Consider the following 27973-nt stretch of genomic DNA (forward strand, 5'->3'; position numbering starts at 1 on the left):
ATGACAGAGCATTGGACGCCGCTGGTGGATGTATTAAATTGATCTCGCTAGAACAGAATGTGTTTCGTGCTCACGTCAGAATGAATGGTATGCCTTATTATGATCACTTCGTTTGGAGTCATATGCAATTTTTGCTCATCTTGCACCGATCTAAAATGTGATCTCAAAGAGATGTAAATTACGACGCATAAGGTTCTCGTGTGCTGTTAACCAAAATGCGAGCGTAAATGCCCAGCTTCCCTTAACAGGCAGCAGCGTCCCTCAAACGCCCGTAACTGTTAAATGTTACCGGTGAATTTGAGCGGGGTACACTTACACATCCAAACCAAATAGATCCGTCATGACTACAGCTGGTGACCTGAAAGGAGATCAGAATCAGCCTCATGCTCCGTGATTGCCGGTTAAATACAGGGAGTTTCAGCGTGAGGGCTAGTAGTGGCAAACAGAAAACAAAGTGTTATAGATAACCACGGCATCGTAAATATCTGTATCCATTAGCAGTAATGCCAGCAGAACAAGCTTTGCTCATCCAACATCTTTGGTATTTTACGTCGCTGTTGGCCGAGTGAATTTGTTCATTCGGCATGTAACCACCTGAATGTTAAGATTAAAGTTACAAGTAGAAACATGACGTTGAAACAAATATACGGGTGTTGAGATGACATCCCATTTCGCGGGATAGACTCTTCGTACCCCAGTGTGTATCAAAAATGACATACCTGTACCGGTAATTGCAAAAATATATGTTTAAGATGATTTGGTGTGTTCCGTATTTTCCATGCCAGATCACAGTTCACTTTAAACAGGCCATGTGCATTATGCGGGGTGTACAACAATGATAGTGATGACTCTTGTGCGCTCCTCGCCCAGCAAACGACACATCACATCCCACCATAATTACACCACATCACACCACATCACATGGGGCTGGCGTTGCCAGCGTGGCCCCAGCACCTCCACCTGTCTTCGGCCACAGTCGCCGCTCACTCGCCTCGCCGGCCGGTTCCAGGTCCGGATCAACCTGGGCGCCGGTGAGGGGGAGGTGACGTCTCCTCCCGACCGCCGGCTGGACGACTTACTCTGGCACGTCGTCGACGTGCAGCGCAAGGACGCCGACGTCGCCCTCACCATCGACGGCGTGCACGTCAGCAGGTCAGCTGCGGGCCGGGTCGGCCAGCGCCCGCCCGGGGACCGCTCGGCGGCCGCCGAGTTGAGGCGCTTGGCGCTAAAACCGGCTAATGAAGCCAGAACGACTCGCGCCGGGCGGATCTCCTGTCACTGCCAGCGAAATGTATGGCTGGGGCCGCCTTTCGTGTTGAATTTTCCAAGCGAATTGGCTAATATATTGTTTCGTGCTGGAGAGGGATGAAAATTGCAGGCACCGATGATTCGCTATAATACTTTGTAAGATATTGCATAATGTGCCGCTGTTTGCTGGGTTAATTATAGCCAAAGGTCAACGGCAATCGATTTCACGATAACGCACGAATATTCGGATAATTTAAATGGCATCGTAGATACGCACAGCATACTGTAAAGTGATCTCCGATGCCAGTAGTTGAATGGCTGCATGCATGAATGGTTGCGATTGCTTGTCGATTCAGTGGCATGCTACAGGCATTTCCGATTGCATTGTTGGTGGAAACCGCTTGAGCGTTAACTTGCAGAGAACCAGGCAATGCTCGTTATCGTGATAACATCGCAAACGTGCGCTCCTTAACCATTAATTTAGCATCGCATGCCGACAGATGGCTCTCACGAGTCCTCGTCCGTTTCAGAATAAAGCTCCCTGGTCGCTTCTACGAGCTAAACATCCACTACGGCGTGTTCATCGGTGGGATGGGCGACTTCTCAGAGATCTTCTTGGGCCTGCTGGACAACTTCCGCGGCTGCCTGCACCAGGTCCGCTTCAACGACGTGCCGCTGTTCCCGACGGCGCGCGAGCGCGGCACCGCCTTCGGCGTCACCTGGGGCTGCGACAAACAGTTTGACGCCGACGCCGACGTGTCGCTGAGCTTCGTCGGCGAGCACGCGTTCGCTATGCTGCCGCCGTTGCTGCCGCACGCCGGCGGCACCCTTCGGCTCGACCTGAAGACGGCCGCCGCGGACGGCCTGATCGTCTACAACGACGCGGGCCGGCGTGGCCGCGACCACGTGATGGCGACGCTGCGCGACGGCCGGCTACGTCTGAGGCTGGAGGCCGGCGGACGGCGCGTGCAGCTCGACAGCAAGGTGGCCGTCAACGACGGCGTCTGGCACAAGGCGCAGCTGACGGTCGGCGTTGAGTACGTCGAGCTGAGTGTCGACCAGACGCTGACCAGCGTCAAGCCCGACAACGGCACCAACTTCCAGGCATTCGCGTCAAACCTCTTCGTCGGCGGTCTGAGCGAGAAGAACCGCATCCGTGCGGCCAAGCAGGGCATCGAGGACATTCCGGTGGACCTGCGCGGCTGCGTGCAGAACCTCTTCGTCGACGACGTGCTGACGGGCCTGCCGAGCGTGGTTGAGAGCCTGGGCGTGCAGGCCGAGTGCGTCTGGGAGTACCCGTGCCTTCGCGACCCGTGCGTGCCCGGCGGCGTGTGCGTGCCGCAGGGCGTAGCCGAATTCCGCTGCGACTGCGAGCAGCCGGTGTGCGTGCGTGCCGACTTCACGAGTCAGTACGGCGTGTTCACCGACGCGCGGCTGCCGGCCGGCCTGCAGCTGCTGTCGCTGTCACCGCTGGCGGTGCTGGAGGGCGGCGAGGCGCTGCTCACCACCGCCAACGTCCAGCTGGTGCTCGACTACGAGAAGTACGGCGTGCGTGACTCGGGTGTCTTCTTCCACGTGCGCGAGCCGCCCAAGCAGGGCGTGATCAGCGTGGATGTGTGGCGGAGGCCGGACGAGTCCGTCTTCACGCTGCTCGACCTCCTCTCGGACCGCGTGCGCTACCTGCACGGCGGCGCCGAGAGCGGACAGGACGTGGTCGTGTTCGAGCTCGAGCTGTTCGCGCGCGCCGGCTTCACGCTGCCCGCCTACCTGCAGGCGCGCCACAAGTTCGTGCTGCACGTGGCGGTGACGCCGGTGAACGACCCGCCGCGGCTGCAGCTGCCGCCGGGCAACGCCGTGCGCCTGGCGGCGGGCACGCGCCGCACGCTGGGCGCCGACGTGCTGCACGCCCAGGACCCGGACAGCCGGCCGCGCGAGCTCGTCTTCACGCTGCTCAGCCCGGCTGAGGTGGATGGCCACCTGGAGCTGGCGCGCCGGCCCGACGAACCGGTCGACTCGTTCACGCAGGAGCAGGTGGACGACGGTCAGGTGTTGTTCGTGCACGGCGGCGGTGGCGGCGACACGCGGCTTGCGCTGCGCGTCTCCGACGGCCAGGCCACCAGCGAGACGACGTTGCTGCGCGTGGTCACCTTCCGCCTGGAGGCGGTGGCCGTCAACAACACCGGCCTGCGCGTGACGCATGGATCCAGCGCGCTCATCACCACCGCCAATCTCAGCTTCACCACCAACGCGCAGGACGAGCAGGTTGGCATCAAGTTTGTCATCGTGAAGCAGACGCAGAGCGGCAAGGTGCAGAAGCTGCGCGGTAACGGCCACTGGCAGCCGACCAGCCACTTCACCATGCGGCACCTGAAGCGGCGCCGCGTGCGCTACCGGCACACGACAGGCACTCCCGACCATGACGGCTTCCGCTTCCAGGTGGTGCTGCAGGACGCCACGCAGCCGGCTGTGCACGACTTCCGCATCCAGTTCCTCACCGTCTCGGTACAGCTGGTCACCAACCGCGAGCTGGTGCTGAACCGCACGCAAGAGGCGGCCGTCACGCGCGACTTCCTGTACGCGGAGCCGCGGCCGTTCCCCCAGCCGGCAGAGAACCTCTCCTTCGTGGTGACGTCGACGCCGCGCTTCGGTGACCTGTTCCGGCTGGAGGGCAGCCCGGCGCGACGCCAGGCGCTGCCAGTTGGCGTCTCCTTCTCGCAGCGCGACGTCGACGCCGGCCGCGTAGTCTACCGCCTGCACCGCAAGTCCTACTCGGCGTTCACGGACCTGTTCCGCTTCCGCGTGCACATCCCCGGCTTCGAGTCACCCGTGCACGAGTTCAACATGCGCCACGTGCCGCCGGCGCCCAAGGGCATGATCTCGATCAAGCGGATCGAGGTGGGCGAGGGAGACGCAGTGGCCATCATGCCGCGGCAGCTCAGCATCGAGATCGACGGCATTGCCACCGTGTTCTACAACGTGACGGAGCCGCCGGCGCACGGCGGTCTGCGCGCGGCCGGCGAGCGGCGCGCCGCGCTCGCGCACTTCACCTCGCAGGACATCGCCGCCGGCCGCGTGCTGTACGCGCACGACGACTCGGAGAACCCGAGCGACGCGTTCGGGTTCGTTGCCACCTCGCTTAACCCGGACGACGACTTCCAGTACGTGGGCGTTGCCGAAGTGCTGGTCGTGATGCGCAATGACAACGCGCCGCGGCGCACGGCAGCGCGGCCGCTGTACGTCGTTCGCGGCGGGCGGCGCGCCGTGCGCCCGGCGCAGCTCACCTTTTCCGACCCGGACCTGTACACGGAGCCGTCCGACATTTCCTACACGCGCCGCGGCATCCCCAACGGCGCGCTCTACCTGCACCCCGACTACAATACGGAGGTGTTTGGCTTCACGCAGGCCGACATCGACGCTGACCGGCTGGTGTTCCAGCACGGCGGCGTCGACCGCTCGCGCGTCGTGCTCTGGGTGTCAGACGGCGCGCACTACACGACCGGTGTGCTCGAGATCGCCGCCGCCGAGCCGTTCGTGCGGCTGAACGGCTCGGCGGCGCCGCTGACCGTACCACGCGGCGACTCGCAGCAGGTGACGGCCGACCGGCTCCGGCCTGAGACCAACGTCGAGGTGGCCGACGAGAACGTGCGCTTCCACGTGACGGCGCCGCCGCAGCGCGGCCGACTACGCGTGCGCGGTGAGCCGGCCGCCGAGTTCTCCTTCCAGGACGTGCAGCAGGGTGCCGTGGAGTACGAGGCGAGCGAGGCGTCGGGCGCGCAGGACTCGGTGGGGTTCGAGGTGCGAGTCGGGAAGCTCGCCTCCAACGGGTCGCTGAGCTTTCGCATATACCCGGAGAGCTACTGGGAGCCGCTGCGCGTCGTCAACAACCGGTCGGCGCTGGTGCCCGAGGGCGACATGGTAACAGTGTCGCAGTCGCTGCTGCACGTCATGCACCCCAACGTGGCGCCCGGTGACATCCGCTTCACCGTCACGAAGGGCCCGACGTACGGCTTCCTCATGCTGCGGGGACCCGACGCCCGGCCCAAGGTCGTCACCTTCGACCAGGCCTTCATCAACGACGGCAACCTCACCTACGTGCAGTCGGTGGCCAACGCCACAGAGGACCGCTTCGTCTTCACCGTGACCAACGGCATCGTCAGCATGTCGGGACTGCAGTTTGACGTGCTGGTGAAGTCGCGCCAGGTGCGCCTGGTCACGTGGAACCTGACGTTGAGCGAGGGTGGCCAGGTGGCGCTCACGCCTCGCGCGCTCACCGTCGCCAGCAGGTACTACCGACAGCGCGTCAGCGGCTTCAGGGTGCTCGAGCCACCGCGCTCCGGCCGCCTCCAGTTGGCGGAGCAGCACGGCCACCAGCTGCTGCGCTTCTCCAGCCAACAGCTGGCCGACGGCCTCGTGCGGGTGAGTGTTCCGGCCTCATGAGCCTGAGTGTACCGGCCTCGTGAGCCTGAGTGTACCGGCCTCGTGCGGGTGAGTGTACCAGCCTCGTGAGCCTGAGTGTACCGGCCTCGTGCGGGTGAGTGTACCGGCCTCGTGAGGCTGAATGCAACAGCCTCGTGCGAGGGAATGTAACGGCCTCGTACGGGCGAGTGTGACGGTATTGCATTGGTCAGTGTGGCGGGCTTGGGCCGATGAGTGGGACGAGCATATTTGGGTGAGTATAGCGGACGTGTTCGGGTAAGTGTGACGAGTTGGAGAGTGTGACATGGTTTTCCGTGCGAGTATGACGAGGTCGTGTGCCTTATACCGCTGTGTGTGTGGGTTTGCTCCGAACTTGAAACTTAGCAAAGCTTTTTGTTGTCCTTCAAATAATTTCTGAATTTTGTACGTTCACTTATCCCTTGTCGGCTGGATGTCCCGAAAATCCCGAAGGCACTCGCTGTTCGCCGCTATCAAAATCCATACACGTTCCGGCAAGCTAACGTGTCATGCCATTTTCGGCTTCAAGCGCGACAAAGGCACTGAGTCCGGATGTGTTCCCAGCGCTGGACCAGGTTCGCAGTAAATGGAAGAGGGGCCCCTGGGTTCACCGCCGGCACGCGCCAGGCCGACTTCCAACAATGGACGGCGCTCGGTTGGTCCGGACGGCGGCTCGCGAGCCGTTAATGAGATCCCGTATAGATTTATCACCGGAAGGGAGCTTCTGACGAAGCTGCCATTCTACGATAGCGCCGATGCCTTTGAAGCCGCACGACGCCGAAGAAATTGAATTTATGTCGTTGAGATAAAAATCTTCAGCCGAGAGACAAGGAGTTCAGTTCGCAGAAAATTTGGCCAGATGCTGATTTGTGTAACTTTGGAGATGCTGGGATGTTGCTGCGGGCGAGCTGCTAGCTCCATTGTAGCTAACGTCGTTTTTTGTTTGTTTGTTTTTTCTTAGTGTAGCTAGATTCGTCGTATTTCTAAGCTTAGGTGAAGGAATGTCCATTCAGGTTAAATCAATGTTAAGCTTTGAGGCGAGCGGTTTCACCGTATGGCGTAAGCTGTTGGTCAGAAATGCACAGGATCACTTGATTGCACGATGAATCTCTTTCTGATGCTTAGACAAACGCGGCCTAGAACTCCGTGCTTTTTTACATTGCGAACTTGTTTGTTGCGTGATATGCATTAAACAGTATCTTTCTCACACGTCAGACATAGGTATGACATGTCACGGAAATGAGATTAACGCAACAATGTTCGAGGAATAGATTGGTGGCGGAAACTTAGCATGGTTCAGAGTTTTGCTCGCTGATGTGTTTACGTGTGGCAGACAGACCGAGTATTAAGGCTGCAGTTGAAGGCGTAGGCATCTTGTTATTTTTCACATATCCCCAATGTCGCGCCTGATTGTGGCGTGTCCGTCAGATGTTGGATATCTGTTGGATCGAAGCGTGCCGCCCGTGTGTCGTACAGCCGGCGCTGCCAGGATAGAAGTCCAGCGTGTCCCGCCGTCCTCTCGCTGCCGAAGTCGAATGTAAGGCCTGTCGGCCCAGTATTCGGCGGCCTGTCCGACAGGCGTGTGGCCTGCACCATGGCCAAGACTGATGGCCCGTGTTGGCTCGAAGAGTCCCTGGTGTCACTTCATGACCCTACCCTCCCCTCGCCAGCTATCTCGTCAGGGCTATAAACCCGGCGCCGGGCCGATGCAGGGGTGCAGTGCGTCGCTCGCCGTCGGCCGTCGGTCCAAGTTTGCCAAACTTTAAAGGTTAATGGCTGTCGAGCCCGTCCACCCCCGACAAACGGAGGCTGGTTATGAGATCTCACCGACGAAAGAGTGTGATATAATCTGGGATCATCAAGCGCTCACGGTAGAAGCAATATGCTCCGATTGTCATATCTGGCGGAAGGATAACATGCTTCAATACCCATTCTTCTCAGAGGAGCACTGTTCAGCACCTGTTTTTACCTCCATACAACTTCAGCACAGAACTTAACGCAGAAATCAACGCAAAACTCTACCTCGACTTTAAGCCGCCCCAAAATGGCTTGGCATGGAAACATTTGCGCGCGCTCACCTGTCGAAAAGGGCTGGTCTCTCAATGGCCCTCGATATTTCACCTCTGTTATGGCATCAAACACAATTTTTTCGACTGCCTGGTAATTAATTCAAACTAACCATTTGTTTTTTTACGATCTAAATGCGAGCTTTGACCCCGTCCTGCTTTGTAAACGGGGTTTTGCCGCATGTAGTTATGCTTCTACGATTTCACATGAACTATAAGGCGGCAGGACACGAAGCGATCGGACATTTTGGTAATTGTCAGCGACTCTAAATAGTTACCCACAAAACCAGAGATAGTTTGGAAACGATGCTTTGCACTTAAGTACGGCGTCGTCATTGCGTACAGAGAAAAAGAAGGGAAGAAGACAGTACCCCAGAACCTGGGAAAGAAGGCGAGGTCGCATAACATGAAATGTCACGGGCTTTGACGAAATAACAAATGTTCATGGCATTAGGGTGAGCAATAGCATACCCTTTGCTTCATTCTGAAGGTTAGTTTTGCTATTGGTTGACCGTACATGCGATGCCAGACATTGTCATCCTGGATCCGTTGGTTGACTTCTTGAACACTGAGCTTGCTCCGTCTGCTGTCTGTCTCACGACCATTTATTTCAACATCGCTAAACAGATGTGGATTGAACATTGCTTATGTTATTCATCTTTCATCATCTGCTTAAATTTTGCCTGGATCTGGTAATGAGTCATCAGCACGTCTGCGCCCTTGTACTAATAACGTCCAAATTGGCATTATAAGCTGCAATACCAGGAAGTTCTACTAATGAGACGAAATGAACTTGCCACATTAGCCCAGATTAATGAGTCTGAAAGACGTTTCACCCCGCTAAGCGCTAGAGGACACCAGCCTTCCCAATAAGGTCCACAACTGTGTAGCTGAAAACGCCTCGAACTGGACGCGCGTGCTTCTTTTGGACGCATACAAACTCGACTGAGCCTTTGCTGTTGCTGAACTCACAGACGAGAGCTGAAGCGGCCTCCCACCGCGGCCGCCGTTTCCGGCGCGCTAACAGTCGCCTGACGGCATTAGCGTCGGTCGGCACGGAATGCGTTCGTACCCGGGCCAATTCCGTGGGACCATCTCCCCGGAGGCTGCCGGCTTTATTGGGCCGATGTGTTTGGCATTGGACGCCGAGCACGACGCTGCGCCGGGCCCACCGTCCTATTGCATGGGGTTTGGTGAAATCGGTCGCCGCGCCGCCTGCGAGTGGTGAATCTGTCTGGCGCCGGCTGCAGAGTCTAGTGAATTTGTCTGGTGCTGGCTGCTGAGCCCGAAGAACCCGTCTGGCGCCGGCTGCCGAGTCTAGTGAATCTGTCTGGCGCCGGCTGCTGAGTCTAGTGAATTTGTCTGGTGCTGGCTGCTGAGCCCGAAGAACCTGTCTGGCGCCGGCTGCCGAGTCTAGTGAATGCGTCTGGTGCTGGCTGCTGAGCCCAAAGAATCTGTCTGGGGACGGCTGCCGAGCCTGAAGACTCTGTCTGGTGATGGGTGTCGAGCCAGATGAGTGTGTCTGGTGGCGGCTGTTGAGCATGGTGTATATGTCTGCTGCCAGCTGTCGAGCCAGGTGAGTGTGCCTGGTGGCGGCTGTTGGGCCCGGCGTATATGTCTGCTGCCAGCTGTTGAGCCAGGTGAATCTGTCTGATGACGGCTGACGAGTCCGGTAAATCTGTGGTAACAGCTGCTGAGTCCGGCGTATCTGTCTGGAGCTTGCTGCTGAACCCAGTGAAACTGTCTAGCTGTCTGGTACCGAACTCGGCGATCCTGTGTGGTGTCGGATATTGTTTATGGTGTGGTGTATCTGTCAAACGTCGCGCTCCCGGCATGGCAAACTTGACCTCCGTCGGGCGGTGCTCACAACGCATTTGATCTTCCTGGTGCTGCCTTAACGGTGCCGTAGCCGCGTTACAACGCCATTTAAGGCTTTTAACGTCCCATTTGACCCCCGTGGACCGCTGCGTCCTTTGAAGACCCTTGACGCTGAGTCTGAGCACAGCTATTCAGCGTGAAGGTCAGTTCTTGCCGGGTTTTAGGGCATTGCACAGCGATATGCTCGCCACGTCGTTCTCATACTCGTGCTGACAATTTCGCTCTTCCCCTACCGTAGCCATAATTCATCGGCGTTCTAAATCGCTAGGTTCCTAATACTTTCTCAGGACCTCTTCCACCGACTCGCTGCCTCACATCCACAAATTGTAATAGGCAATGCCACCACCTGTAACGGAGCGCAGCTGCGTCATGCAAAGCCTCACTACACCGCTCCCGAGCATCTTCCGCCCTAACCGTTACCACGCTGATACATCGCTCATTGTGCCATTGTACACATTCCCGGAGGGCCGCGGGTAAGGAACAGGTAGTGTCAGGCGCTTTGACCCTCTCATACGTTCAAGCGACGATGTTAACCGTTATCGTTAAGCATCCGTTCTTTCATCACCGTCAGGGCTCTGACTTGATCTGCCGTTTTCGACAGAGCCATGACCTGAGCTGACCTCTCGTTACCGGCAGATCCCTGACCTGACCTGTCGTCACCGTCGGACCCCTGACCCGACCTGCCATCACCGTTAGGCCCCTGACCTGACCTGTCGTCACAGTCAGACCCCTGACCTGACCTGACCTGACCTGACCGTTTTCAGTATGTGCACAGCGGGGACGAGTTCCGCGAGGACTGTCTGACGCTGGTGGTCAGCGCTGACTCCAAGACGTCGGCTCCGGGCCCGCTCTGTTTCGTCATAACCGGCGTGAACGACCATCCGCCCAGCCTCGTCAATAACAGCGGCTTGGTGGTGGTGGAGGGAGGCGCCGTGGCCATCACCACCGACCAGCTTGGTACGTCCTCGGTCAGCTCGGTACGTGCTCGGTCCGATCAGTACGTTCGTGGCCGGCTCGGTACGTCGCCGTCCGGTCCTCGGTACATCCCGGCCACCCCAGTAAGTCCTCAGTCGGCTCAGGAGCCGGAGCTGCCTGAACAAATCCGGGCTCTCGCGGAGCCCTGGGCAGCTTGGCACGGCAGCACTGGTTCTGTCCATTGTCGCGCATTCCTATTACATGTGTGGCGACGAATCATGCGGAGGCGACGGACCTGTGTTATACGCGGCGGCCGCTACCTCGCGCGGTGCGCAGCGCTCTGGAATACAGATGAAAGTGGTGTAATCTCGAGGGCGCTAAAATGGTACGGTGCCGGCGCGTGGTTTATTGAGGTGAACGACTGAAGTCGATGAATAGTAGGTGACCCCATGCCACCACCGTCGTGGGACGCTCCTCTTAACTCATCAAAGTTGTGGTCCAAATCTGATTACGTTTTTTTTCGTGGTGGCCTGCTTTCTCCAAGTCTTATTTAGTTTCCTGGGGCGCAAAGTTCCCCGTCTGCGACGAGCGAGCGTATTATTGAGGTTGTGGAGGCTGTTTGGAGGTGCACGGCACGCTAGGCATCCGTCGGCTGTTTACTGCCGAAATGTCTTTTTTATGAGCCGCAAATCACGCATGCTGGATTAGCTAGGATATTTGAAAAACTTTCCACCAGAACATGTTTTCGCATTCCTTTTAAATCATTTGAAGGCAGATGAGTAAAGTGAGTGTACTTTAGGACGCCATCTCGCGGGATCGTCGGTGGCTGATGCCCGCCGAAAGCAACGTCTGTGTTTTCGCCTCTGATGGGAACTTCTTTCCGGCGCTCCGGCGCGCACGACAGGCCAGCCCGAACAAAAGCGTCGCCGGGCCGCCACATGGAGAGCTTTTTGCGAGAGACATCAAAGAAAACGATTCTTTTCACACATTGTTTGGCGACGGAAAAATATCGCCACTCCCCTCTGCTTTGTCGCGCGGGGCCAACAAATTCCCGCGTGGCTTCTGCCTCAGTCAACGCGTCAAGTTTATCGATCACTGGCGACTTGCAGAGTCAAAAAGTGGAGGACAATAGACTGTTCAACTTGGCATTGATGTACGAACATTCGTGCTTTGCACTGATGTACGAACATTCGTGCTTTGCATTGATGTACGAACATTCGTGCGTGCACATGAAAAGCATGACAGGACACGAGCCGAGTTAAGTACTATCCTTAACAAACCATTGGCGTAAACTTTGTTCAATTTCTTTGCCTAAGTTTTCGCCATTCCTCACTATGTCGGCTTGGTGTGTTAATTACATCATATCACTATAACGACTCCATCTCAGCCTCCATAGCGACGTTTGCCTCGGCCTTTAGCGCAGCATATTGAGCAGTCGCTTCAATCTGCCGCGCCCTGCCCCCGCGCCACCCAGTGGAGCAGAAGTGGCTCCGATTATGGGCACTGTGTCGCGCCGGTAATTGAGCCATTCATAGATTAGCAGGCGCGTCGGCCGCAGCCGCCAGCTGATTTGCATGCGCTATCGGCGCCCGGTTAGCGCGACGGGATCGAAGGGCGGTGCGCCGAGCTGTCGGAGGCGGCGCGCCGAGCTGTCGGAGGCGGCGCGCTGAGCTGTCGGTGGCGGCGAACGTGACTCGCCAGGCTCTCGGCGGGGGCGAACGTGGCGCGCCAAGCTCTTGGTGGCGGCGAACGTGGCTGCGCCAAGCTCCTGGTGGCAGGCGAATGCGGCGTGCCGAGCGGAGAGCCCAACGGCAGAGGGCGCGACACCAGGCGGAAAAGCCCGGAGCGCGTGACCCGGACGCAAGACCGAGACAGGGTGGAGCAGAGCGCAGTTCGCGGGGCCGTGAGCACGGACTGATGAGGCGCTGTTTACATGCGGGCGTGGTGGTTAGGTAGGCTGTACCGCATTGCCCCACGGTCTGGCGGGTCGGGCCAGAAGAGCCGGCCACCCATCTGCAGTGACCGACTGGCGCGGCAGTGACTGGCGGCAGTGACTGACGGCAGTTACTGGCCGCGTCCTGTGGCGACTGGCAGGCTTCTCTTGTTGCACTCTGCTCATTACCTGCGTGGTGACCGCTCGTAAGCGTGACGTTTCAAGTCAGCCTTGTGTGCGCAGCCCAGATATCCACAATAGCATCTCGGCGTTAAGAAAGGCATCATTCAAGAGTATTGATGCTCGAAATGAATTGGGATGGGAGCTTTGCCGCGGGTCAATCAGCTTAGGGTGCCCCTAATGCTAGTTTCTCATCGGATTTCATACATTTCAGTTTGCAGAAGGTACTTGGTTTGGCCTGGCGGAATCCAAATATCACCACACAGTGCATTTTGTTCTCGAATTGTTAGGATTTACTTGAGCAGCGCATCTAATCTGGGAGGGATCTGTCAAGTTGGGAGGGCCGGGCTGCAAGGTCTGTCTGGCAGTGAGACGAACGGGCAAGCGGGAAAACTAACTGAAAAAACTATGCACCCATAATCATAACATAACACCTGAATGTGCAACATCTGGGAGGAATGAAGGGCATTATACAAGGACCACGATCATTACAAATGGCATGACGGTCGGACGGAGATCATTACTCTTTTCTGATGTTCCTGCGTATGCGTAAGCAAATGCCGGCAGCAGCAGAGGATGTCGATCACTGGGCTCCGGACCGCTGCACCAGTCGCCCCCGCTTCCCGTGCCCAGCGATGAATTTGAAAGCCAGCCAAAGCTATTCATCTCCAGATGGAGTTATCTTCCAATGAAGCTATCAGATCTGCATTATCTCTCCGAGAGACGAACCCCCGCCCCTTTCGATGGGCCATCTCGAGAAGACACAGACGCTGCGGCTGCTGGCCCGGCCTCCGCCCCGCAGACTCTGACCTCCTGACCCGTCGGTCGTGCGAGGTCAGCCGCCAGTGACGCACGCGTAAGGGCGCTGGGGCTTCGCGCTGTTCCGCAAACACGTGCCTGCAAAAATCTAATCATCAACGAGGTGATACCGGAATACCGTTGTATGCCGCGTTTTTCTTTCTTGGTCATATGCCTCCAGGCACACCACTCAGTCTCTCTAACCTGTATAGTTTTGAATTATGGAATTATTGACTCCGTTGAACGTTTCGGGCTTCCCTTACCCCCTCGTCAGCCCGTGGAGTCCCTGGCTGGCGCTGGTTGGACCGTCACTCGGGTGGGCCGTACTAAGCGCCCGGGCGTCTCATGCGGTGTGGCGCCCGCCGTCGGCTTCGACGACACCCCCGCTGGAGGGGGAGGGGGTGTCGGCGTCGCTGCCGGCGAACCAGCCGCCACTCCAAACGCCAAAATGTCCCGCAACTTTGCCCACAGATTTCCTCGCCGACACTTATGTGAGAGGCGAAGCGCCACCGCCGCAACGGTGGAAACGCTAGATTAACACGACATGGTTCAAATCTTTTCCGCTACGCTTAAGGGAAAAATATTTTCCTCGTGCGTGTGTGAAGTAGGTCGAAAGGGAGGCGACTTAGCTGCAGTAGATAGTGGAAAGTTATTCTGTACCGTCCTTCAGTCACGACTCGAGCAGTCGTCGGCAGTTGGCCGTCTTTGTCTTGCAAACATTAATGCCTCGGTTGAAGGTCTGTTTTCGGTTCCGCTGCTTGTTGTTTATTTCCGGTTATGAGCAGGATGCAGCATGACATGATATGTTGGTTGGATTGGCGTAAAAGCGGAACGTTTGAATCTAGGTGCCTCCGCCTGAGAAAATTAAGCAGTCCTCACCGCCAGCGAACCAACGACCCACGGCCCAGTCTCGCGGCCCACCAGCTGAGACCGGCCAGGCGTGCGCCGCGGCCCCGACCCACACTTACAGTCGTCTCCGGCCGGCGGCGTACACCGCACCTAGTGACGTCACTAGGTCATCCCTCAGGTCCCTGCGTTCGTTGGAAAATCTCATGCGAATCGTTTGGTTTGACTAAGTTATGCTTGGAAGCTACCCGCGCAATTGTCACATCGTCACCTCTCAGATCAATATTGAGTTGTTTACCTTGACTCAGCTCGCGCAAGATCGGAATTATACGGTTTTTTCATGCAGCATTGAAATTCTGGTCTTATGGTAGAGGGAACGGCTTAGAACATGACATTTTTGGTCTTCATGTGAATGACCACGCCAGTAAGGTGTTGTTTAAGTTTGAATTTCGATCATATGGGTATTGAGTCTCGATATTCGTAAGATGTTGCCAATCCTGGGTCCAAAGCTGCCATGGACCGGAGGTGTTGAGCAGCGCAGCAGCGTCGGTGCATCTGCCGTTTGAAGGAGCGTGAAGACTGAAGGGACGGCACCGCGTGCGGGAGTCGGCCCTTCTCTTCTCGCTTCTAATGATACGCAGGGGTTTTGGTGTGCTGGGATTCTGTTCGGAGGCAGTGTGGGTATCATTAAATTGCGCGACGGCCGTCGTGTTGCGGGCGCTCGCGTTTCTCAGGTAGAGCGGCGATAATGTTCGTCGGCAGTTGGTGATACACACAACTTGCCATTTCAAACAGTCCCAGCACCATCCTAGCCTGTCTCCTTCACACCAGCAAGACAATCAAGCTGCGGAGAAGTCTGGCCCAGTCTTGTGAGTCAAGAGCTGAAATCGGTATTGACCGTTGATATGCTGTAGCACTGTGACATGGCTGCCCTTGCCAAGATTCTGCTTCCAAGCCAGAGAGGCGCATTGCCATGCCCGCCGCCTGATGTGGCATGCCTCTCTTTGTAACTGCGGGGTCGGCTGCATTACTGCGATTGCATTTTTTGCAGCCCAACTTTCCTGGAAACTGATCGCCTTCCCATCGGAAACAAAGTCCACAAACCCCGTGATTGATATAGCTTGTCATTGGCTGAAGAGGACGCGTGAACGCAGTCCCTGTGTTTTTTCACAAGCACTGTCATGACCATCATTTTATGTTGTGCAGGCACCGCCCTCAATGTTGACTTTGGCCTGCTTTGCCAGCGCCGCGAGGTGCAAACGTGCTGTGGACCTGGCGCCCTGACTGCACCTTGCCCTGCAGACGCGGTGGACGCCGACCGGCCGGCAGTGGACCTGACCTTCTCCGTGACCCGCTCCGAGTGCGGCAACGTCAGCCTCCAGTCGGAGCCGGGTGTGCCGGTCTCCAACTTCACGCGCAGCCAGCTGGCCGGCGGCCAGGTCATCTTCAGCCACACCCAGCCAGGTCAGTGGACACCCGGACCTCCTGTCACGCAGTCAGCTGGCCGGCGGTCAGGTCGTCTTCAGCCACACCCAGCCAGGTCAGTGGGGACCCGGACCTCCTGTCACGCAGTCAGCTGGCCGGCGGCCAGGTCGTCTTCAGCCACACCCAGCGAGGTCAGTGGGGACCCGGACCTCCTGCCACGCTGAGGCGGGTCAGCCCGCCGTCGCCGGCGAGGCTCATTGGTGGAGAATGTGTGTGACAGGCGGGCGGCTGCCAGCACAACTTCCACTTAAATTGGCGCAATGCTAACATTCGAGCTGTCATTAAAAGCTACTAGTTCAGGCCTCTTCGCCACAGTTCAGTCTCTTTCGCCTGCTCTCGGTGTTCTTTACGCCCGCTTCAAACAGCCGTGCTGGACAGAATGGGATCGTTATGTTGACATTTAAAACACTGAGAAACATAAAATTACTATTTTGCGATAAGTCAATTTGATAAGGATTAGAGGAGAGACGTGTTAATGACACTCGTAGCAGCAATCACACAGGGATGCATCAAAGGCATACACACAAAGCACAACCCAGGAATATAGCAAAGGCACACCTGCAAAACACACACCTCAGGAATATATCGAAGGCGCGCATACAAAACACAAACCTCAGGAATACACTAAAGACACACATACAAAACACATTTCAGGAATACATAAAAGCCACACACAAAACCAGCCTCAGGTACACAACACACGCACAAACACACATGTTCATCAAGTTCCAGCCAAATGATGGCACAGTTCACACTTGAAAAACGTAAGTGACAGAGCGCGAAATTCCGGAAGTGAACCATTCTAGAGCTCAACGACACTGTACAGATAGCACCGTCTACCCGCCTCCAATTTCTCTTTGTCCGATACCCAAGTGAATGAGTGCTGTTCCGAAACACACTGAAAGATCAGAAGAAATGCTTCTCGTTAGTCCAGACACCCAGATAGGTCGGGCTCAATGTCATAGCATTTTTCTATAAATTTTGTAGCATGGCTATAGCCATTAGTCAGGATATTCAGCCAGGTCGACTCGACTCAGGTCTGACTTTGGGTGGGAACACCCAGCGAACAACGGAAGCCACCAAACACCTGGCCGAGTGGGCAGAATTAGTCGTGGCTTGGAGTTCCCGAACAAAGCCAGCTTGTTTCAAGGCGGGGTCTGTAACATCCTTATGAACCGAGACCCCCTGGGGGGGGGGGGGGGTAAGAGTCGAAGCCACCATCCAGTCGGCACCAACCAGTCGGTCGGAGCACCCAGCCTGTCGGTCGGAACACCCAGCCAGTCGGTCGGAGCACCCAGCCAGTCGGTCGGAGCACCCAGCCAGTCGGTCGGAGCACCCAGCCAGTCGGTCAGTGCACCCAGCCTGTCGGTCGTAAGCCCCCTTGCCCGTTGATCATAGGCCCCCGCTGGGTCGGGTGCGCCGCGCTTCGGCCAGCCCTCGAGGCACCAGACGGCTCCTTCGCCGCCTCGAGCCGACTAATTGACCGCTTTGGTGGGAGGCGCTCCTCTAATGAGATATCGGAATTTACGGCACTCGTTCACCGGTAGCATCAGAATGCTTCCCGGACGGGGCCGACCCGGCCGCCAGCCGTCATGTTACGGGCGTGTCCTCTCGCCCTGGTCCCGTCTGCCGTCGTACGTGGTCGCGATCTTCCAGAGCGCAGCTGCTCAAAGCTGGCCCTCAGCCACAGCCGCCAATGACACGGTACAAGCAAGGCTTCCTACGTGAGTAGTAACAAATTCTGTCAGCGACTTCTTATTATTAGGTTGAAGCCCTGGTAGCAAGAAGCTGGGCGACGGTGCACAGCTTTAATACAGACTCCACTACCCCAGGCCGCGCCCGTGTCTCTTGACACCGTGCCGCTATCGCCGCGCCGGCTGCGGCAGGAGGGCAGGGACGGATGAGGGTATGGGCTCGATTGGCCGGCGCCCTCCCTCGGGTCCCATCTGCACAGATCGACGAGCGAGCGTGGCCGGCTGGCGGCATTGTCCGAGAGTATTGACGGCCGACAGTCGAGCAGGCACTGCGTCTCAGTCGCCCTTGGCGGCCGGGCTCAGAGGCGGCCGCCCGCAGCTGGGCCATCTGGCCTCGGGATGTGATGGCCACACGGAAAATGTCAGTCTCGCAGGCGTGGCTGTCGATCTGGGCAGCTGTCAGATCTGTGATTCTGTTCGCCGCCTGATGTATAAGCAAGCCGCCGCGGTAGTGCGGCTGAAGCAGTCCACGGTGGTTTCGGTAGCCCTTCTCACTAGTTCCTCCATTTGGTTAGACTATTCCGCCACCATCAGTCGTTGATGTCCTCACCAGTCTCACGCGTCTCTGCCAGCAATAGTTTTTGTCGCCTGTCTGCTCTCCACGGCAATATGCCAACCACACTTGGAAGTGAGCCGCAACAGTCTCTGGATCTTGGTCCGTCTTCCGTACCTTTGTTGTCTCGCGTGTTCCGTCAACTCGCGTGGTTCCGTCGTCCACCACGTCTCAGTTGTGCCGTGGCTCTGTCAGTCTCACGTGTCTTCGTCGTCTCCTGTACCGTAAGTGTCCCCATCGTTCCGTTGCCTTCGTCCTCCCCGTCGGTCCCTAGTGTATGCGTCGTTTGCCGTGATCCCTTACACCGTTTGTAGCGCACCCCCTTTTTGCCATGCCTGAGCCCCGGGCGGGCGAAAAGTGCAGGATGTACGGACCTAGTGGCCCGGAAGAGTTGTTTGAGCTGTCGATCGCGTGTGCTGGAATAAATTCACAAATAACTGTTCGATCGAGACGCACTCGAAGAAAACGCACTGGTGCGAAAAACGCATTCTTGCTTGAGGTTAACCTTTCGACCTTGACATTTTCTCGAATTCAGCATTCTGTTCAAATAGCAATTAGTGGAGCACATACATCACATCACAAGCAAATCAAGAAGAATAAATCGTGGCATTGAGTTATGTACAGAAACCTACAAAGAAATGATCCCTAGCGTTAACTTAGTTCCATCGACGTTGGTTTTAACAAAAATATTGCAATCATCATGCCAAATGCGTGCTAAAAACGGACTGATTCAAATTTGATCCACGCGTTATGATGTCTTGCCTTGTGTTGTACAATTAGTTTTTTATCCCGTCATTTCCCATGCCAGCCACCGCTCGCGCTCCCGCCATCCGCGTTCTGACGCTGGGTACTGTCCGCTGCAAGCGTAGAGCAAGTTTAGGGGGATGGGGAGCCATTGGTGGGAGGGTAAGCGAAGAGAGGTGGTAAAGCGCAGAGCAAGTTTAGGGGGATGGGGAGCCATTGGTGGGAGGGAGAGCGAAGATAGGTGGTGAAAGGCAGACAACTTCCCATTTGGTTACGCCTTTCTAGAAATTCTCGACAGTAATAGAACCAGGCTTATTCTAAGATTGCACTCTAGACCCGCTGTTGGCCGACCGACGCGCTTCCTTGGCCGACCCACGCGCTTCTTTGGCCCGGGTGGGGTGGTCCACGCCACATTTGCGTTAGGGGCTATAGAAAGATAATGTTAGAGAAATACGTTCACGTTCACGTTGTTAGAGGAGGCCCGATTAATATCGTTAATGCGTCGTGTGTATATACTGAAAGAAGCATCGATCGCTGTTGGTCTGGTGTGCGCTGATTCTTGTTCCCCGCGAACATAGCGAGCTGACTTCATCGCTTTTCTCGTGCTTACTCGTTTTTCCTTGCGCCTTGGTCACCTTCTGCGGACGTCCATCCGTCATCTTCGTCAGAGCCCGTGTCTGGGTCGTGTCTGGTGTGCTCTGCGTCCCCGGTGGCCGTGTCTGAGTCGTGTCTGGTGTGCCCCACGTCTCCGCTCCTACCTGCGTCGTGTCGTGTCTGGTGTGGCTTGCGTCTCCGGCGCCCGTGTCCGGTTCGTGTCTGGTGTGCCCTGCGTCTCTGTCACTACCCGTGTCCGTGTCGCCTCTGGTGTGTGGCCTGCGTCTCCGGTGACCGTGTCCGAGTCGTCTCTGGTATGGCCTACGTCTCCGTGACTACCTGTGTCGTGCGGTCTCTGGTGTGGTCCGTGTCTCCGGTGCCCGTGTCCGGGCCGTCTCTGGTGTGCCCTGCGTCTCCGTCAGCACCTGTGTTCGGGTCGCCTCTGGTGTGCCCTGCGTCTCCACCGTGTCCGAGTTGCCCTGGCGTGCCGCTGCGTCTCCGGCTCCTCAGCCGCCCCTGTTCGCCGACAGAGGCGTGCCCCTGCGTCTCCGGCACCTCAGCCGCCCCTGTTCGCCGGCAGAGGCGAGCCGCTGCAGTCTGCGCGTCACCGTCAGCGACGGCGTCCACCAGACACCGCCCGAGAGCTGCTCGGTGCGCGTGGAGCGGCTGCGGCTCCAGCTTGTCGCCAACACCCAGCTGCACGTGTTTCCCATGATGCAGCAGTCCATCACCAAGGGACACCTGCTGGTGCGCACCAACGACCCGCGCACCCCGCGCACCATCACGTACTCGGTCATCAGGAAGCCACAGCTCGGCAAGATCACGAGGTGGGTGCGGGGACGCTCGCTGTACGGCGGCGGCGGGTTGACGCCGGTCCTTTGACGCTGATGGTCGAGATGACTTGGGTTGATTGAAAATTTCGAAGCCAGTCGATTCGTGAGAAGTTTCAGCCAGTTAAATAACTTAGCAAACAAATAAACAAGGTTTTGCGACCACTGAGGTGGATGCACTGCTTGCCGACGGATTCGCCATCAGCGATAGAGATTTGTTCATTGCATAGTGGGCTTTAGATTGCGTGACTTTCTTGATAATTTGTGGACGGTTCGGTGAAGTATTTTGACAGATTTCGCAAAGCCACTCCAAGCGGCCGTCCCTACTTCTGAGACTGATCCAAAAGGAATGAGTGATAAATCGTGCATGTTGCCGTTTAGTTGACAAGTGGAGTGAGGATGGCGTCCATTTTGAGAGCACGCGCTAATTTATTCGGCAGCGTGATTTCTTCAATGCCAGAATGAGCAGTGACTATTTTAGTGAGATACCGTGACCTATATGCAGTGGCTGCAGTGACGTAGGCAAGGGGGCGCAGGGGGCGCCTGCGTTTTCTCCCTTAGGTCCTGAGGGCCTCGAAAGACCTCTCAGGACCACCGTTGGGACTGCCCTGAGTCGATGAGGACCTCCATGTTGGCCAGTTTCCACCCGTACCGGACAGTGGGCTCCGTGTCCGCCTGCGCCTAAGAGCCCATTTCCCAAACAAAAACAAAGCAGGAGACCGCGGTTAAGATTAGTCAGGGCCATTGAGTGCACTTGAGCCCATGTAGCGGCCAGGAGCCCTCATTGCCTACCACAGGGTTCCGTGTTGGTAAGAGGCCCGAGTCGGCCAGAAATAGTGTTCGAGGGGGCCCAAAGAGTAACCCGATGGGCTCTTCGGGACCGACGATGAAGGGCACGAAGGGCTTGCAGCAGGTCCCATTAAAGATCCGGGCCTGTAGGGCTGTGACCTTGAATGCCAGATAGAGGAACTCTTTCACCGATTGAGGACCCCATGGCACAATACAGGTCTCTATTTAGGCCAGAGACCACCAACGCTGAAAAGTTGGCTCCGTGTCGCTCCGAGCCCTGGGGGTCCATTTCCCAAGCATGGAGGGGACCGGGACCAGCGGTTTGCATAAGTCGGGGCCCCTGCAACAATGAGGGGCCCTTGTGGAGGTTGGCAGCCCCAGTGCCCGACAAGGGCTCCGTGTCGGCAGAGGTCCCAAGTCCGCCAGTGGAGCATTTGCTTAACAGGGACAGGGTCCGGAATTTCGGTGACAGGTGCAGAGGGCCTCTTGCTGACAATCTTTCCCCTGTCAATGCAAGGATATACGAAAAGTTATAATGAGAGTCCACGGTGAGGAAATGCGAGGGAAGGACAATGCTTCGATTGTGTCCCCAGGATGTCAAGGGTCCTGCCAACCCATTTCAGCCAACGGACCGTTAAGCCGAACTGGAGTCTGTGCTACTTATCGAACCAACTGCGGCGATAAGGGATTCTGTTGAGTCAACGAGGGCTTCCACGCTGGTAGAAATGGCCCTTAACACGCGCCCGGGTGGTCGGCTAGATACCCTGCGCTCGGGTGAGGGGTCAATTTGATCCCTCCCTGAGATCTCGGGAACTCAGAAAGCTAGAGACACCAAATTTACAGGGTGTGTTGACTTGTACGTTAACTCACTTAGGTTAAAGTTTCAGATTCCTAGGTCATGACCTAAGGGTCAAAAGGTCGAACAAGGTCAAGTTCCAGGTTGGTCTCCAAAGTGCCCCAGAACGTAGATAACCGTTTCTAAGCAAAATGTTGCATTCTTATTAAGGTCAGTGACCTTGTTTGGCCTTTTGAAGGTCAAGATGACCAAAATCATACAAGATTGCTTTGAGTTTTGCATTCGACTAAGCGACAAAGATTACGCTATGTTCCTAAGACAAAATGTTGACCTGGGTCATTTCAGGCCAATAGCCTGTTCTGACCTCAAAGAAGTCCATGGAAGATGTATAATGTGGTTTCTGCTATCAATAAACTCGAAATGAGCACCAGAAGCTATCCCATACAGCAAGCCCCAGAGTAATAAAACAGGTTGGTTTTGACCTTGACGTGACCTTCATACCTGATTTTAGGTCAATATAATTTGCTCATTCAACTGTTGTGTTGTCTAAAAAAGCATCTCAGAGATGCATGGCTTCGTCCAACATTCCGTTATTGGATCAGATCGGAGGATTCCCTAGAAATTGCCTTCGCTGAAACCCTGGCCTGACTTTGACCTGCCATAGGTCAGCGAACTTACAAGGTACATCTAAATTGTTGATGCCAAACGATCCGCTATTCAATTTTGGACAGCTATGCAAAATTTGGCGCGGCTACGCCGCGCCGTTCGGAAACCATTCTGGAAAACCTTCGGGGGAGGGGTCAATTTGATTCCCACCCCACCCGAGCCCGTATCAAACTCTTGGCTGGGGGCGATGATGTGACCGCTAGTGTTTTATCTACGAGCCTATTTCCCCCCCCCCAAAAAAAAATGTGGGGTTCTCATGAGTGTTCAAAATAATGGATGGAATTGAGGTACGACACGAAGAAAAGGCCAGTACATCTTTGCCTGGGAATGTTCATTTTTTTGTAGAACCAACTAGTGAAACAAACTGCATGAAGCGTTTTGATCAGGCGCGCAAGACAACCTGGGAGCAAGAAGAGCTATGGTCGGGTTGCAGTTTCAGTAAAACTGAACGGTGTTGTCCGCTGCAGGCAATACCGGGCGGCGAGCGCCAGCCGCGATAACGTGTCATCAAGTACTGTTTTGAAAGAATTTCAAAATCAGTTCTCATTGTTAAAGATTTGGCTAGGGTTCACAATGCATCTTCATAGTATTGAGGATGTATCTGAACAGATAAACGGTTACAGCAGCCCGAAAGTGTACGTTTACTCTTCTAATCCATTACCAGATTTCAGCACCATTTCGCGGTGTTGTAAATGCTAATCCGTTGCTATCCGTCAGGACTGCCTTCCAAACATGAGAATTGATGTCCTTAAGGGTTTTAAGGTACTTTCCTCAGCTACTAATTCCCTTCCGCCCGTTGGCCGCTGCCTAGTGTTAGCTGCAGGGCCGATGCCGCGTGGCTCGCGGAGACCGCGACGTCGGGCGCCGGGGTTTCTGTTTTCTAGACTTACCTGCGAGTGCGCACGTTCAGAGCTATGATGTTACATGTTTTTACAACGAATGCATGTTTTGCGACCGCACAAAGTTGCGTTGGGGGGGGGGCGACTTTTAACCATCAAGTGGCCCTTTCTTAACCCAGTGCCCCCTCTCTTGCCAAGGCTCTGGATGCGCCCCTGCCGGGCCGGTACACCTCTAGCTCATGACCGCCATCCGGCATCGGCTGCGGCGCGCCGACTGACATCAACTTGTTGGCGACGTTGTCGAGATGCTGTCGATACTGCTTCAGCTATGCCGTCGGGCTTTGGAGCTATGAAAGCTTGTTCCAATGGCATCCTGCGAGAACAATAATATTATCAAACTGCCGCACCGGCGTAAATGCGACGGACCGCTCAGTTAAGTTCCCAGTGGAAATTCTTCTCGAAAAATATGTTAAACAATAACCCGCCTACTTCACATGCATTTGGGTGAGGTAAAAAAGTTTCGAGAAAATGGTGAAAATGTAGAGTTATCTTAATTAAATTTGACCGTCCTCCACTTCGAAGTGATCACCTTGTGCAGCGATTCATTACCCCCCCCCCCCCCCCACACACACACAAATCTTAGGCTGTGTATGGAGACTCTGGAAACCTTGTTCTTTAAACGTGTCAGCCACGACCTGCGGCTCGCGCGGGATCTCCTTCATGTACGGCGGACATCCAGATTCTTTATCTCCTCCGCTGAAATAGCGACCCTCCAGCTTAAACGCTATCTTTGGGAATGGGAAGAAGTCACAGATAATCAGATCCGGTGAAGAGGGTGGGTGCAAGGCGACGACGGCGTTAGTGCGTCCAAAAGACTCGCTCGTTTTCGAAGCACTGTAGGTATTCGAGCTGTCACGTGGAGCATCTGGCACCCAATATTATTCTTCAGACAGGCAGATTGGGAACACGATTTGAAATATTCTTGATTTTTTAACAGCCGCGAGTTTGTGCGCCGTGAATCTGTGCTCCAAGGTCAGACCGTCAATGCCAGGTCCAACTACACCGCTCTAAGGCGTCTCAGCGAGAACACTTGGCGCAGACAATCAGGACTCTGCCGTTATTACGATTAAACGCTCCAGCACGACAGCGCACACGTTCATAACGCGCTGAAAACACTGAGTTTTTTGGTATCACCAATATCATCGTCACTTGTTACCCGTCTTGCTCACCGGACTTTGCTCCTTGTGACTTCTCGTTCTTCTCCAAGATAAGGTTCGAGTTGGTGGAGCGACGTTTTGACACCGCAGAGGAAATACAGAGCAAATCGTATATTGTGTTTGCTACGTTTAAAGAACGAGCATTTCAGGATTCTTTCCAAGCACGGCGGGGGCGCTGAGACCCGTGCATAGATACACTGTGTGGCTGCTTTGACAGGGATGGCGGCCAGATTTCAATTGGATGCGTTATTCGTTTTTTAAGGTTAAGTCCCGGAAGTTATGCTCGCACTTGACGACGCAGACACCCATTAAACGGGCTTGATGAGCCGAGACGCCGTATAGCTGGAATAGCTCTGCGGACAGCACTGAATGGTACCAAGTGGGCGAGACGGCAAAAGCCCTTTGCCTTCTACCGATTAACCCATCTAGGGTCTGTCTAGGACTTATGTATATGTAACTTTGTGCGGTCACAAAACATGCATTCGTTGTAAAAACGTGTAACATCATAGCTCTGAACGTGCGCACTCGTAAGTAAGTCTAGAAACAGAAACCCCGGCGCCCGACGTTGCGGTCTCCACGAGCCACGCGGCATCGGCCCTGCAGCTAACACTAGGCAGCGGTCAACGGGTGGAGGACAATTAGTAACTGAGGTAAGTACCTCCGAACCCTTTAGGACATCAATTCGTATGTTTGGAAGGCAGTCTTCAGATAGGGTCTGTCTAGGGATTTTGTCGAAACGAAAATATGGGAAATAATACGGCATCAGGAACAATACTAGCTGCGTATACAATTACGGTGAGAATAGTGACGAACATGGGATATCTCACTGCCAGAGAGCATTTAGGAGATCCACCGAGGGCAGTGCAATTTCCCGCATTTTGTCGTTAGCTTGTTAACAGTTCAAATTCTTCAATAACCCAATGCAGTATCCATGAGCTCGCTTCTGTGGGCACCAAGCGCTGCCTTTGCTGGGATACCGAATGTCTCAGTGACCTTGTATGTACAATTCTGGCTCCCAGCAATCTGCTGTACTGTATGTACTGCTCTGTACTGTATGTGCTGCCGTGTACGCGTGCTACACACGTCCTGGTGCCATGCTTTATTTTCAGTTGCACAAGTGATATACCTTGCGCTCTACAGCCGCTGTCCTCTCTGACTGGCGCTACTCCTCCAGGGAGCAGCCGGACGGCAGCACGGCCGAGATAAGCTGGTTTACACAGCAGGAGCTAAACCGCAGCCTGGTGCTGTACGAGCACCGGCGGCCGCTGGGCGCGCTCTCGGCCGAGGACAGCGTCGAGCTGCGCGTCGAGACGCCGCCGGCCGAGCCCCTGCGCCGCGTCCGGCTGCGCATCGCCGTCTCCGTGACGACCACGAGCGGTGGCGGCCTGCAGCGCTACGTGGACAGCGCGCCGCTGCGGCTGCCGGAGGGCGGCGCCGCGCCCGTCACGCGCTCCGTACTCGACGTCGGCGGCGTGGCCGAGTTTCTGCGCGGTCACTCGGCCGGCCAGGGCGCGCCGGACGTGCGGCTGCGGCTGACGTCAGCGCCGCGGCACGGACAGCTGCGGCTGGACGACGGCGGCCGGCTAGACGCCCCGCTCACGCAGGCGGACATCAGCGCCGGCCGGCTCTCCTACCGGCACGACCACTCGGACACGCGCGCCGACAGCTTCGGCTACAGCTTGTTCCTGGCCACGCCCACCTCGGACGTTCTGCTGTACAACGGCACTGTGAACGTGACGGTGACGCCGGTCAACGACCAGAAGTTCCGGCTGCAGACGACTGCGCCCGGTCTGACGGTCGTGCAGAAGCAGACGGCCGCCATCGGGCGGGACAACCTGCTTGTCACCGACCCCGACAACGCACCGGCCGAAATCCTCTTCACCATCATCAACGGCCCAAGCCGTGGCAGTGTCTTCTTCAAGGAGACGCCGCACGTGCGTGTCAGCAACTTTAGCCAGGAAGACGTGGACCGCGAGCGACTGCTGTACGCCCAGGACGGCTCGCTTGGAGCCGACCAGTTCTACTTCAGCGTGTGGGACGGCCAGCACAGTCCGCTCGTCACCGGCTTCGGCATCACCGTCGTGCCGCTCTCGCTCAGCATCGAGCGTAACGAGCTGGTGCCGATCACACAGGGTCAGAGTCGCGTGACGCTCGACCCGCAGCACGTCTCCGCCTGAGACGAACGGTCGGCGCGACCAGGTCGTGTTCAACGTGACTGTCGAGCCGGCGCACGGCCGCCTCTTCGTAGGCGCCGACATCGTCACCACCTTCACGCAGGCCGACATCGACAACGGCCGCGTCGCCTACATGCAGATGGACCTGCAGGCGCACAACGACTCGTTCGTCGCCTCCGTGTACAACGAGTTCAACGCCGTGCGCAATGAGACGTTCTCGGTGGCGAGCCGGCCGCTGGTGACGCTCGCGCCGCTGCGCTGCGCGCCCGGCCGCGCAGCGCTGATCAGCCTGGAGGTGCTGAACGCCTCGGAGCTGGCGCTGCGCTCCGGTGGCGATCCCCGCTACCGGCTGCTGCGGCCGCCGCGCCACGGCCGCGTCACGCAGATGCTGCCGGCCGGGAGGCGGCGGCGCGCCGCGCGCGCATGGAACGTTACCTCCTTCACGCACGCCGACATCACCCAGAACATCATCTTCTTCGTGGCGGCCGACGCGTCGCTCGAGGGCAACGAGACGCTGGCGGACGCGGTACGGTTCGAGCTGACGGCGAACGGTGTGCAGCCGGCGCGGGGCAGCCTGGCCGTGGAGCTGGTGAGCGCCGCGACGCTCGAGGCCGACAAGGCGCTGCCCGGCGTCAACTCGGTGGTGGGCCGCGACCGGCCGGCCGACGCGGCCTCCTTCATGCGCAGCGACTACGTGCTGGTGGCGGGCGTGGTGATTGGCGTGGTGATCACTTCGATCCTGCTGCTGATCGTCGTCAAGTGCGCCACCGACCGGCGACGGCGCGCGGCGCGCAAGGCGCGCGACCTCGGCCAGACGCGGCTGCAGGAGCTGGTGCCAGCGGCCGAGAGCCCGCGCTCGGCCAGCCGCGCCTCCACGCCCGACTTCATCAACTCGACCCTGCCGCGGCCGTCTACCATCAGCACGCTGCCGCGGCCCGAGCCGATGGCGTCCAGGCCGCGCCTCTCAGCCAACGGCAGCCTGCCACGGCCGCGCTTCCTGGAGCGGCCCCGCCTGCTGGAGCCCGGCTGGCCGGAGCGCGACGTGTCGCCGTGCGTGCCGCAGTGCACGGTGACGCCGCTCTACACGGGCGCGCCGCCGTCCGAGCTCACCTACTCGTACGACGTGGACACGGACCGACAGTTCTGCGACGACGGCTGGAGCCACGACGGCTCGGAGGTCAGCGCTAGCCAGCCGAGTAACCCGATCCTGCGCAAGAACCAGTACTGGGTGTAG

General features: G+C 56.9%; 1 protein-coding gene across 1 annotated transcript; it reads left to right on the plus strand.

The window, feature by feature from the left end:
• On the plus strand, positions 1 to 27973 carry LOC119103064 (chondroitin sulfate proteoglycan 4). Its single transcript, XM_037226514.1, has 15 exons — positions 1 to 30; positions 1010 to 1152; positions 1779 to 2688; positions 2734 to 3060; positions 3160 to 4224; positions 4303 to 4425; positions 4525 to 5562; positions 10391 to 10583; positions 15601 to 15762; positions 20009 to 20255; positions 25740 to 25926; positions 26170 to 26730; positions 26765 to 26977; positions 27203 to 27498; positions 27604 to 27973. The coding sequence occupies exons 1-15, from the start codon at positions 1 to 3 to the stop codon at positions 27971 to 27973; spliced, it is 5865 nt and encodes a 1954-aa protein (XP_037082409.1).

This window comes from Pollicipes pollicipes, unplaced genomic scaffold (genome assembly GCF_011947565.3).
Source record: "Pollicipes pollicipes isolate AB1234 unplaced genomic scaffold, Ppol_2.1 Scaffold_5724;HRSCAF=6776_pilon_pilon_pilon, whole genome shotgun sequence".
Lineage (NCBI taxonomy): Eukaryota > Metazoa > Arthropoda > Thecostraca > Pollicipedomorpha > Pollicipedidae > Pollicipes > Pollicipes pollicipes.

Coding starts and splice junctions, on each gene's coding strand:
- LOC119103064 (XM_037226514.1), top strand. CDS start 1: ATGACAGAGCATTGGACGCCGCTGGTGGAT. Junction 5,563..10,390: donor AGCGCGTCAGCGGCTTCAGG/GTGCTCGAGCCA, acceptor GACCGTTTTCAG/TATGTGCACAGCGGGGACGA. Junction 20,256..25,739: donor CAGCTCGGCAAGATCACGAG/GTGGGTGCGGGG, acceptor CTACTCCTCCAG/GGAGCAGCCGGACGGCAGCA.